At 39.3% G+C, this 13,388-nt stretch overlaps 1 protein-coding gene across 1 annotated transcript; it reads right to left on the bottom strand.

Moving 5' to 3' along the window:
• Positions 1 to 1,528: 1,528 nt before the first annotated feature.
• On the bottom strand, positions 1,529 to 13,373 carry slc26a11 (solute carrier family 26 member 11). Its single transcript, XM_023275291.3, has 14 exons — positions 13,170 to 13,373; positions 12,848 to 13,079; positions 11,945 to 12,137; positions 11,421 to 11,506; positions 10,223 to 10,445; positions 9,940 to 10,118; positions 9,718 to 9,790; positions 7,211 to 7,322; positions 7,067 to 7,122; positions 5,560 to 5,700; positions 5,274 to 5,401; positions 2,697 to 2,796; positions 2,467 to 2,600; positions 1,529 to 2,371 (listed from the first exon to the last, which is right to left on the bottom strand). The coding sequence occupies exons 2-14, from the start codon at positions 13,049 to 13,051 to the stop codon at positions 2,264 to 2,266; spliced, it is 1,737 nt and encodes a 578-aa protein (XP_023131059.1). The 5' UTR covers positions 13,052 to 13,079; positions 13,170 to 13,373; the 3' UTR covers positions 1,529 to 2,263.
• Between the last annotated feature and the right edge of the window lie 15 nt (positions 13,374 to 13,388).

Here is a 13,388-nt window from a genome sequence, read left to right as displayed (position 1 = left end):
GCCTGATCTTAAAAGGAAGGGGGTTTCTGCCTCCCAAACTCAATGTTATGGCCTGTGGTGGCCGTGTGTGTTTGGAGATGGACTTTGTACAGCTTCTGTGTCTGGATGGCTTATGGGGAGATGATTGATTTCACCTGGTTGAAGACTGAGCTCCAGATTACACCTGGCACTCATGAGGAACGATTAGCTTGGAGCTCCAGACTTCTTCCCAGCCCTGGTCCTCCCCACCTCCCGACATGTCGGATTGGTCCACCACCATGACAACTCCTCCCAGAAGACCCCAGCAGTCACCACATTAGAGTATATATCTGCAACCAAAACTCTTATTCTGGGTGGCTGGTATTTGTGACCAGTTCATCTGGTGCATCTGTGTGGTCTGTCGGTTCTGTTGTCACTGAGGGGTGACTATGGACGATTTAGAGCTTCTCTTGGCGGCTGCTAATTTGGTGTGGAGCCTCCAGACTTAGTGGAGATTGAGGCTCCAGTTAGCAGTCCGCCAACTTCGTGTAGAAGCCGTTTGGTACTTTGAGACTTTAAATGTGTGTTTCGAGGCACCAGTTTTGTTTAGTTCGTTCTGTGCACTGTTTGTATTAGTTTCTGTTTCTTGTGGTGGGTGTTGCTACTGTGTTTATGTTTGGATAGAGAGTTAGTTTTGTGTTTCTTTAGGTAATTTGTGAACTCTGCTGGCCTTCATTTGGTTTTATTATGTTCTTTGATTTGGCAACACCCACCAGTCTTATTTGCTTTGTTTGACCATTTTTATGTTCAATTTGCTACTGAGCAATAAATTCCTTTACCTGAACCAAATAACATCTGTTTTTTTTTGTTGTTGTTGCATCCAGTTGACCTAAAGGCTGGATCGTAACACCCAAATTTTAAACTGTTCTGCCTCCTATGCTGCTTTTGGAGACTCCTGGAACCACAACAGCCTGCGTTAATGAGGTACTATGAGATCTTGAAGTTATTTTGACTTTTTAATTAAACATTATGTTTGGAAATTTTCACATGAAATATTTTTCCCACTGAAAATCATAGGCCACTGCACAGCAGTACACAGTAAACCATCTTGCAACTTCAAAAAAAACCCAGTGCTAAATTACAAGACATGAATTTCAGCAGAGTTTCAATGTGTGACTCTGCAGTACGGAAATCGACCAATTCTAATTCTCCAAATTGCATTGTGAGTTGCTTAAAGTTACCTTTTGCTAAGTGCACGTCTCAAAATGGAGTTGCTACGTCCTGTAAGTCAAATTCATTCAAGCCACATTTTCTTTACACTAAGTGTAAACACACACACACACACACATTCCTGGTTTCGCTGCACTTCATCTGGATAAATCCTGTGAGAGGAATCCAAGACTGAAGAAGGGAAAGTTTTGTCAAAACGGCTGAAAATTCGTTAGATGACCACACAGTTTGTAGTGGAAAGTTCAGCTTGGAAGAAAATGAGTGTTTTGACACTCATGTTGCCTGATTATTGATGAGATGTTAATGACAGATGGTGGTGGGACTCAAACAAGCATACAAATGAAAATGTCAATGTTTTATTCACTAAACATCCCCATCAGGTCATTTGAGTTAATAAAATAGTCAAATAAGAATCATATGTATGAGTAAAACAAAAAACATTGTACAAATTTTTCACCTGTGCTGCATTTCTTTAAAAACATAAAAATAAGACATTTCTATTATCCTTCACTGTCAACTTTCCAAACTGTATATTTATATAAAATAATTTATACATGACACTGCATGTACAAAGCAGTATCTCACCTTTAGTCCAATGGTGTTGTGCAATGGTTTGATAGTGTCATCATCTCTACGAATCCGCATTGATTTCAAGAGTCAAGGTTTAACAGATAACGCGTTCTGTGCAACTCCTTGCTTTACTGGAAAAAAGGGCACTTCCGTCAGCCACTGCCAAGTTGAAGGTAGTTATTAACTTCATAGTAGCCTGATAATCCCAGATAAGAGATGGCACTGATCAGTGTTGTTGCTACCTCCCTTCTGTCCAGGCTCAAACTTCACCTCTCAGGTGCCTGTATAGCTCAACAGGTTAAGCGGGCGACTCGTGTACAGGGGTTGGTCCGTGACGCAGCAGCCGGGGTTCGATTCCCGCTCGTGGCCCTTTGCTGCATGTCGTACCCTCACTCTTCTCCCTACTTTCCTGTCTGCCTCTTCACCTTCTCTATCTAATAAAGGCCTAAAAAATATTTTTTTAAAAAACTTCACCTCTCCAGACTGTGATTGGACTGTTTTGTTGTCAGTCATCTATGAGGTCTCTCGACTCTATCTGCATCGCTTCTTCCACGCTGTCCGTATGCCTGAAGCCATCAAGATCAGCCGCTAGGAGAACCTTCAGAACGGAGGGCTGAAAGAAAGAGGAAGAGACAGATTGAGCAGAACAGTTACCACTACATACTCCATCAATACTCAGTAAAAGTCTGGAAGGACTGAAAGGCGTACTCGCAATCCGGAAAAGACCAGCTGCACTCGTCGTAGCTTGAACTGCCTCAGCAGGTCACTCAGCTCGTTGATCACTGTATAATCTATGATGCTCACATGATGGCAGTCCAGGACCACAGACCGTGGAGGAGACACTGGGGCAGAGATGTTCAGGGGGGAAAAGACCTGTCAGTCAATGACAACTGAAAGAGTGGAGGTCACCAACGTTTTACTTTTAAAGAAATCCTCACCCTGCAGAGCCTGAGTGTGTATGATGTGGCTGAGATACTCCATGGCGGGAAAACTGAGGCCACTGCTCAACTCCATCAGCAGCACATTGTGGTCAGACACCTGCACACACAGACACACCTTGTCAACACAAAAACAACTGAAGTTATGTTAGATGTGATTGAGTTATAAGGTTCAACACATCCCAGTAAGCCTTTGGTTGTCTACATGAAACCTTTGCTTATTGTATTCTGAGTCACAAAGTGAACTCCTGGATGCCACAGTGGAAAAGCAACGTGGAGTATGACATTGTGCTGAGGTGAATCCCTCTGGTCTGTTGAAACTGTTATTGGAGACATTGGTTGACCTCATACTTTCTGCGTCTGAATGCTTTCTGTGTCTGAGCTTGCAGACTTATTCAGACATTGAAAGTGGACAGCATATGCGCATCTATTTATACTACGTTGCCCCTCATATCAAACACAAAAAAACACATAAGGTTCCTGTGGATGGTTCTGAAAGTTTGAAACTATTTACAAGATATAGCAGCCAGTTACAAATTGGGCTGTGTATTTGGAGCACAGGATTTCTGGAGAATTTAGAATTCCCCACTGTGTTCAGGCACATACATATTAAAGCACCTCCAAAGTCCAACAACAAGCACCTCAATTACAACTTTTTACTAAAGAATTATACAGTCTCTCTTGTTTCAAGCACTATTTTTTTTCCTGGTGTCTGTGTAGTCGCCATGTCCATGTGGTTACATATTTAGGACTGCAGGTGGACCTCATGGAAATGGAAAGATGACAAAAATTCACGTCACATACGTCCTTCCCAGAAAGCATAAATTGGTTTTAAAGCTGTATCACTCAGTTTATATACATCTACAGCAGCTTTTATCTGGGTCAGACAGTCATAAAAAATGACTTCTTTTGCAATCATCCTTCTCCTTCTGAGGTAATTTAGAATTGTCACTGTTACAAAAACAATGAAAACCAGTTTATCACCCTCCATATAGCAGCATTAAAAATAAACTATACAAAGCAATATTAAACACTTTCTAAAAATATACACAACCAAAAAAGCAAATATGGATCAGAATGTAAGCATATATACAATGTGTTAGCTGGTGTATGCGTAAGATTATAACTGATACAGATCTTTTTAGCAGGTAAAAAAGCTTTAAAGGACCATGACAGCAGCCCCACATGAACTCGGACTCCTACTATTATTGCATCAAAATGACTTGATTTCTTCATGAGGGTTATATTTGAAAGATTATAGTCCATAGGGAAGTAATTTATTTGTTTTATATATAAAAGCTATTAAAGTCTAGTTTCCATACATAAACAAAGACATTAGATGTGCTAAACACATTCAGAAAGAATACTACAGTATTTCCAAGTAATCCTTGATTATTCAATAACTGCAAACATTTCCTTGGATAATAATTATGCAATTACAAAAAAAGTTTAAATTTCACAAAGACAAGCATTTTGGCTTTCATCATGGACATAAACACACACTTTATCACTGTTAGGAGATTATTATCCAAAAAAAGCTACTGTAGAATTATGTAAACTGCACTATACAGCTTTAACAAGCTATAAAAATAAAAAATCCCTGTTCAAGGCACTAAAATCTAATAATTAACTTTGATCTTTTAGATACAGGACTCTACTTCTCTAAATATGGCTGTGTAGCAGTGGAAATACCTCCATATAAGATAAGATAAACTTTATTGATCCCTCACTGGGAAATTTAGATATAACCATCAAATAAAGGTGGAGGACATGAATTAACCATTACATCGTGGTTTTAGTTAATCCAGTGAATTAAATCCTCCAATGAAGACATGTAGTGTATTAATCTAATGTTACTAATACCTGTGTTTTTTTTTTCTTTTTTTTCCTATTATTAGTATTACTTTTTATTAAGGTCTGTGTATTGTTTGATTATGTCTTATCTTTGCTATCTGCATGTAAGTTTTTTCTTTTCAATCTACTGTCTACACTGTCTTTGCTTTTTAACCTTTTAACTTTTCTGTTGTGTGGCCTTGTCCTGTGTCATTTTAACATCTACCTGCCCTGGGACTACAGATGAAAATTAGCCCTCGAGGCTAAATCTGGCATATTTACATGTGGATATTTCTTGACTCATGTTGATTAATATGCACTGTCCCATCTTAAATAAATAAATAAATAAAAGAAAGTATCCCTCCTGAATCCAGGCAAACATTTACACATATGTAGCACTAACAGATACTAAAGGGACATCGACATTTGTATGAAACAGTTTGAAAAAAGACGGCCTACGGTTAAACAATTGCTGTTGTTGTTGTCATTGAAAATGTACTCCTAGAGCTCAATCATCATACTCTGGTGTGTGTTTCAGATGTTTGACTCCAGGTTGAATCCCGTTTGAAGCTGAACCAGCAACAGTTTGGTGCCTACAAAATGAAAAAAATCTCTATCCCAGGCAAGCTATTGTGCAAAACGCAAACCAGTATTTGCGTGCAGCCTTTGAAATACAGTTAAAGTTTCACAGCTAACTCATCCTTAAAGTGTCAAGCGCTTGCTTTATTAAGAATAAGAAAGTACCTTAATTTGTGGCCTGGCTGCGTTGTACAGCAGCAGGGCTCCAGAAACAGCAACACCTCCCATGATGCCGTACTGCACCTGCCAGAAACTCATCAGGAACGTCACAACAAAAGGCAGCAGGTCCAGCTCTGTGGAAGACAAAGCAACATCGATTAGACAAACAGATCTGTATCTACTCTCACATGTACGTCGCTTTGGATAAAAGCATCTGCTAAATGAAATTGTGGAATTGTAGAATTGTAGACATGCGAGACAGACATAAGTAAAACGGAGAGCAGAAACCTACTGCGTATCCTCCACATCTTAGCCACGACTTGGTAATCCACCATCGGCGCTACGGCACAGATGATGACAGCAGCGAGACAAGCTTTGGGGATGTAGTAGAAGGCCGGCATGAGGAAGGCCAAGGAAAGCAGCACTATCACACCTGCAAAAAGGCACAGGCTAAATGTGAAAAAACTTTACAACTCAGCAGGAAAACAATGTATGTAAAGTTACATTAAGATGAGACACTACAGAGAAAAAACATTTTTTTAATGCTCTGGTCAATTTGGAATTTTTTTCCACTTTCACACTATCAGAAAGAAAACAACCAAAACACACATTTAGATATTTATTTTACTACATTTTGTCTATTGGCCATGTATGCAAATTAGTGCATGTACAATTATATAACATTGCAACAAAAACAATACAAAACGTTATTGCTGAATTAAAGTAATCAGCTGGGGAAGTTTTATGGTCATATGTATTAGTTAATTGTTTACCCAAAAATGATGGTTTCCACTAAAATGTATAAAATTTTAAAAAAACATACTTTTAAAGACTGTTTTCTCAAAATTATTCTTATGTTTGTTCATATATCATGTATAGTATGATTTTTCTGGTCGTTACCAGAACTTTCTAATTAATGCAAAGATAAAATCCCCTCTGAATAAAAAAACTTCTGACTCTAATGTGTCAGCAATATGAAATCAGAAGTTTGAACACGGTCTTTAAAATAAACATTAACACAGAGCTGTCATTGGCAGGGCAGCTCAAATGAAATTTCGTTGTATATGAAAGTGTGCAATGACCAATAAAGATTGATTGATTGATTGATTTAGATATCTGTTGTGTAATGTATGTAAATTAACACATACTCAACTAACTAAAATTCCCTTCGCTCATTTAAAATTCATAAAATCCATATAAAAAACAATTCTCTTAAGTACAAGGAATCAACTGGGGAAGTTTCATGTTGATGTTTATTAGTTATAGTTTTAATCTATTTGCCTGTAGTGCCTTTTTTTAATACATGTACAATAGACTGATGCAAAAAGTGATTTTAAATCCAAAAATAAATAAAAAGGACATTGTTTTTGTGTTTTATTGGCAATACATGGCTGGTGTTTCAGCTAAAAGCCTACAAAAAAAAACTCTTTTTAGTTTATTCGATGTTTAATTGAACCAGAAAAGCAAGAACATATATTGTGATTATTATGTTTAACTCTGAAGGTGCATCCTTATTGCTTGAAAAGGGGTAAATTTACAGTTTGTTTTCTGATTTTCAGTTAAAAATGTTCATACACTGAGCTGTCTTTGTTTAAGATTAAGGTTGTCTTTAATGCCTTATCAACAAAAGCTTACTCTTGACATTTCCTTTGCCACACTCCAGGAAAACAGTTTCCATCTCAACAGACAGTGGGAAGAAAAAAGAAGCAAAGACACAAGATGCGGGATAATACACTGCATGATAACACAGATCACCACAAGAGGGCAGAACAGGACAAGTTAAAAGCATCACGACTCACTGGTGACGATTCCTCCAGCTGGAGTACAAACACCGGTCTGAGAGTTCACTGCTGTCCTGTGTGTGCAGAGAAAACATGACAAGATAAAGATCTGACAGCTCAGCTCTCTGTTTTTCTCTCTGTCACGGACTCTCAGACACAAACCTCCCAAAGCTGCCAGTAACAGGGTAAGCCGACACAAAGGAGCCCATGATGTTGGTCACGCCAATAGCCAGCAGCTCCTGGTTGGCATCGATCCTGTAGTCATTCTGACTGGCTGTGGAGAAACAAGAGGATAAAATCAGCCAACAGACTGAGGAAACAATCATTTTTTAATGCTTTGTTCGTTACTTAATGCATGTACAGTGTGTGGAAGAGTGCTTTTGCCATCATGTTTTGCAGGTTCATAATATTAGTTACGTGTGTTAATATTTGCAGATAACTCAAACAGACTCCAGGTTTAGGTGTTTGATCTTCATCAAGCAAATCTGTAGTTGTAGTAGTAGTCATAGTCCTAGTAGTAGTGTCTTTGCAAGTTAGACAGTGTGCGAGAGTCTGTCTCCTACCCACCTGCCTCATGAAATAGTGCAAAGGGTTCCTTTGCTTTAAAAGAATTGCAAACAAACAACAAACAGCTGAGGCTGATAGAGACGTAATTCATTTTGCAACTATTTCTTTAAAAAGTCAGAAATTTTTCACTGTACCTGGACAGAAACATAAATATCAGCAGTCAAAGGCTTCTGCAGAGCTGCTGAGGTATAGACTCAGTGTCTCTGGATGATGAGAAGGATTTCCTCCTGGGCTCCATAGTGAGCGAATGGTATCAAAAGAGTGAGCCAAGGATGTCAGAATTCACTCTGGAGGTGTCGTGGATCTATCAGCGAAACACTGAGCGAAGAGGACTTGATAAGTCAGATGCCACTACTGAGTTGTAGTTATCTTGTAGAGTCCAGGAAGGATGTCTCAGGAGTGGAATTAAAGGATATGATCAGCTGCAATCATCTTTTTTATAGTGGGGCAAAGAGAGTAAGAAAGGTGTTTTGAGATTTATGCTGCGCACAAGCTGGAGGTTTGGTCCTCCCTGTGATGTTTTTGGACCAATAACACACCTGGAATGTAGAAAAAGCCTTCCCTAAATTGTTTCACGCTACTTGTGCATGCCTATCTGTCAATGAGACGACATGTAGTATGAAATGACACTTGGGACCTCTAAGATTGTAACTTTTACGAAAAAGCCACCAGGGTGTTCATTCAGACACAAAGCCCCATTTAGATTCCATCAGGATCAACCGAGAAGAGTGCACTTCTGAAAGGGGCTTAAGGTAACGTGTCTACAATGGGTAGAATATTAAGGTAGATAACCCCTATGCTATTTTTTACTTTAGCTTTTTTTATTCTTTATTTTACCAGGTAAGATCAGTTGAGAACAATTTCTCATTTACAGTGATGACCTGGCAAGAGGCCCCAGCAGGAAGAAAGATAACAAATAAACCATACACAAAAAAGGACACACAACTGTTAAAACAGAGATTAAAAACACCCTAAATTAATGCTAACAATTCAGTGAAATCAGTCAGCAATGTGCAGCGTTCAGCTAGGATCTGCTGCAACTTCTGCTTAAAGATGTAAGGTGATGGAAGCGATGACAGTTTCAGAGATTTTTGGAGGGAATTCCAATCGATCGCTGCAGCAAAGCAAAAGGAATTCCGGCCAAAGACAGTGCGAACCTTTGGGATAGAGAAGTGTTATGAAATTACTGGACCTCAGGTGGTATTTTATGGGAGGGGTGTAGGATGTTGGAGAGGTATTGAGGTGTCTTCCCTGATAGCGTCTTGTAGATGTATCCTTTGCATTCAGCAGACGCCACCTCCTGCATCTCAGAGTGTAATTAAGGGATATTAGCAGCTAGTCCTTCATTACAGACCTACTGCAAACCTTGACTCATTCATTTATTTTGTAGATGTGGAGAAAAAGGATAAAGAGAATGAGAAAGATGATTTTTCATTCTGACAAGCCAATTGTGTCTTTTGGACTAATATAGATACTGGAATGTTTAAAAAAACAGTCTTCCCTAAATTGCCTCACACAGCTGAAAGTCCTGTGCGCGTCCGTCTGTTAACCTCATAACATGCAGTGCAGACTTGAGTTTGACCTTGTAAGATTGCTGTTGCAGCTTTTACGGAAACATGACTGAGCTGCGCATTCAGACGTGAAGCCGACACATTTAGTTGCCATTAAGATTAATGGAAAAAAAATTAGATGTCTGAAAAGGGCTTAGGGGGATTTGCCTGATGTCAAAGGAGGTAAGTTCATGGAAGTAACCTTCACATTTAACAGACATAACCTCCTGGAGAAGCACCACTCACTTGTCTATCCTGCAGAAGCTAGGAAGAGGAGGGGAATTCAGGGATTTTAACAGCTCGTCCTACATAACAGACCTGCTCTAAATTTCATGTGAAGTCATTCAGTAGCTGTGGAGACATCTCCCTCAAAAACACAAAAGTCAGCGTCATGGTGGCACTAGAAGAAAAGTAGCTTCCTCTTCTGGAGACCATGAATGTCTGTATAAACATTTAGTGCAGTCTCTCCAACAGCTGTTGATATATTTCCTTAAGCTGACCTTTAGATGACAGTGCAATTATTAGAGTGCGAACACGACTAAAATCACTAACCAAAAGCTGTTGCAATAGCAATGCTCTCCAGCACACCCATGAAGGGGATCACAGCGAGTCCTCCTCCAAAGTCCTATGAGAGACACAGAGAGAAAGATCAATTAGTCAGCTGCTCTTTCTCAGAGCAGGAGAGATTTTGTAAATTGGAAGTTGAAATTCAATCATTTAGCAAAAAATTCCAGAGCTTTTATCCAGTGACCGGCTCATCCTTCTTCACTTTACCTCTACAATCTCTCTGAAGGGGACAACAGTGCCATTTGCGGTGGTGTCTGAAGTGGGTGGAGGCTTGAACGGTGGGAGTCCCTTCATAGTTTGTCCAGTGATTGTGAACACGTGATGACCGTAAGCATCCCAGGAAAACGCTATGAGGGATGCAGCCACGACCACCAGGGCATTACGCACTGAAACAACAAAGAGAAAGATATGTCAAAAAGTAGAATGGATCAGGTTTTATGTTATTGTTTGCAAAAGTCAGACACACAATCACAACCACTCAGGTACTGACTGGTAGCAACAGTCCACACTAGTTTCCTGGCGACGCTGGAGGAGGTGGAGGCATCAGAATCGTCAGAGCCGAGACTCGCCTTCATCAACACCAACATGATCAGCAGAAAGAGGCAAAGCAGCCCCAGGACCACGTCACCTATTCTGGCCTCTGGGATCTTGTGGAACGTGTAGTAAACCTCCAGGAAGAACTCCTGGGGAACGCCCTGGAGACCCAGAATATTCTAGAAAAAGGAACACCAGCTGAAATCACTGGCATTACAAACATGGTAGGCGAAAAAGAGGAGCTTTCTTTTTACATTTTAGATGAGTTTTCCCACCAAAATCAATCAAAGTACTCCTTTAATTACATTTGAGCTTCTGTGTTTGGAACTGTGAGACGATAGGACGATGTTTTCAACAGAAAGAAGGTGTTTAAAGAGCAAGAATATACTATTTTTTATTATAAAAAAGGTATGTTCAGGACAGATGCAAGAAACGGTTGACCCGAATCAACCACTAGTTTGACTCCTAGGTCAAGACAGAAGTGCTGATCCTGCATCAGAAAGTTACACATACACACTCACCAACATATTTTAGGGTGGCAAAAAAATATTTTTTATTATATTTTAATGCATTAATCACTTGCCAAATAAAATAGCACTATACTTCCCTAAAGCCAAAGCTAATGCCTTCAAATTGCTTGCTTCTTTCAAAAATAGAGATATTCTGTTTACTATCACATGAGACAAATAAAAGGTATAGATCCTCACATTTGACAGTCTGACACTTTTTTGGTAGATATGATTTGCAAAGGACAAATAACATTTAATCACTTATCAAAATTGTTTGTAAGATGAAAGTTTTTTGTCTATGGATTAATCAACTCAGTGGTGCAGCTCAGATTTTTTTTTTAGAGTGTCTTCACTTTTAAAGAGTTTTAAGCAAGATGTTACTGGGGAGGACATTTTCGAGTTAAAAAGTAATCTTATCAGTGCTCTTTGATGGACAAAATATGTATAAAAACAATGTTTCTAAAAAAAATTCATACCTATAGGATTTCTCCTGAGCATGTTCTTTTTACTTAGTTATTAATAATTAGACGTTTGTCTTAAAAAACTGAATCAAGACTACACCTTTCTAACATTCTGTGTTAATACCATTAAATATTCTTTTGTTTCTTTTATTGTGTGTGCAAATGGCTTTTTTAGTTACATTACTTTGACTTGGCCAAAGCCAATGGTGACTGCAGCAGCACAAGTGAAGCCTTTTATTACAGGGTAGGAGATGAAGTCCAACAGGAATCCTGCAGAAGACAAGCAAAACAGCAAATGATTTACAAAACCAAGACACTGAAGCAGAAATACAATCAGTTGAGATCCACATATTTCACAGACACTGAGTTTCTGAGAATTAGACGAAGCTCTAGAGACATAAACTAAGACACTTTCTGGATCTCTGCAGCTCTGTTCCTAAACCCTTAGTTTGCACACGTCAATCCGTCTGTTTCTAGCATATATTTCTAATATAGTAACATTATTTTATTGGATTTGTGATACAGAGCAGAGGAGGTGATGCTTAACTATCAGTGCTATCGGGTCTAAACAATGTGTCTCATTATAAGCAGAATCCTAATTTGAAAAAAAAAAAAGAAAAAAAAAGTGAACTTCTTGGTTCACATGCGTCATCTAAATTTAGAAAGCCAACACTTTGTGTCACAAGGTTTCCACATGACTTCCCTCACCTAATCTCAGTAATGCCATCACAGCCTGGATGAGTCCACAGAGGAGGCTGAGCAGCACAGCTCGCTGTGGGTGACCCCCGACCACAGAGGAACACAGGAGGGACATGATGGCCGTCGGACCCAGTGTCACGTCCTTAGAGGTCCCCAGGAGGGTGTAGATGAAGCCGCCCATGAAGGCAGAGTAGAGCCCGTACTGCAGAAACAGAACTGATTTTAGGATAAAGACTGAACAGAGGATTTTACACATTGGCATTAATGTGCAAACCCACCTCTATTAAAAATGTGTTTTGCTTTTTGTTAGTTTACTTGGATGGTTAAAGTTCACTGTTATCTCTTAATTACATAGAGAGAAAGTAGATGATGTATTCCGGTCTTAAAACTTTTCCAGGAGGGTCTTAAATCTTGCTTATTTTCTTATGTGGTCTATAAATTGCCAGAAAACAGTGAAAAATGGTCCTTACAATTTCCAAAATCAAGTTTGACATCTTTAAATGTCAATCAAATGTTCACAACACAATACAACATGGTAAAAACAAGAAAAAAATGAAAATCATCCCATTTTAAAAAAACTGGGACCAGCAAATGTCAATTGTGAGTATGATAATAGTTGAAGATTAATATTCTTTTGATCAATTAAATATTTTATAATCTAATAAAGAACAAGTATGGCAAAGTTTATGAAAAAGCACAAGTGAAATTTGAGAAAATTTTGTTATTAATGCGCAAAATCAACTTGTAATCCTATCTGATATCTCAGATTTAACTGTACATCTTCACTCAGTAAAACAGATAGTTGTAGTTTGAAGATGCCGCTGAGACATCAGGAGACGGATGAAACTAAATGAAAGTTGAAAACATGAAAATTTTGAAATCTAACAGATGATGATGGGAGCTGCCACCTACCTGCACAGGAAGTCCGGCTACTTCTGCATAAGCCAGCGCCTGTGGTACAGTTGTCAGCCCAACAGTGAGGCCTGCAAGGACATCCATCTGCAGCCACTTCAGTTTGTACTTTGGTAACCAAGACAGGATGGGCAGCCAGGCCTTCAGGGTGCTGTAAGAACAGCAGCCCCTCGCTGACTCCCCTCTAAGCAGAGGCTGGTCCATCGCACAAGACCTAGAGGGCAAGGACAACCTGTAGGGGATAAAGAGACAAAGACAAATTATATTTCACATACTCACATGTGTGCATGAAGAGCGTGACTATAGGATAGAAGACACTCACACAAAGCGATGAAGTTTTCAGTTCTGTTTTAAATGTCATTAGTTGCGGGGCACTGCTGTCTTTCTCTGGCTGTGGGTTGCCTCCTGAGACGTGCAGCAGTCAGGTAAACGCAACAAAAATGCACTGTGTGCCCGCTTGTGTCATCTCATCTGCTTGAATTTCTTGAAAACGACAAGATGCTGCATCTTCAGGTGCATGCTGCCACCTGCGTGTGATCGA

This window comes from Amphiprion ocellaris, chromosome 4 (assembly GCF_022539595.1).
Source record: "Amphiprion ocellaris isolate individual 3 ecotype Okinawa chromosome 4, ASM2253959v1, whole genome shotgun sequence".
Taxonomy (NCBI): domain Eukaryota; kingdom Metazoa; phylum Chordata; class Actinopteri; family Pomacentridae; genus Amphiprion; species Amphiprion ocellaris.
The sequence above is the reverse complement of the archived record's forward strand: the minus strand, read 5'-3'. Positions and strand labels throughout refer to the sequence as shown.

Coding starts and splice junctions, on each gene's coding strand:
- slc26a11 (XM_023275291.3), bottom strand. CDS start 13,051: ATGGACCAGCCTCTGCTTAGAGGGGAGTCAGCGAGGGGCTGCTGTTCT. Junction 7,323..9,717: donor TGCTATTGCAACAGCTTTTG/GTTAGTGATTTT, acceptor GTTTCTCCACAG/CCAGTCAGAATGACTACAGG. Junction 2,797..5,273: donor CAGCCAGGCCACAAATTAAG/GTACTTTCTTAT, acceptor CTGTGTGTGCAG/GTGTCTGACCACAATGTGCT.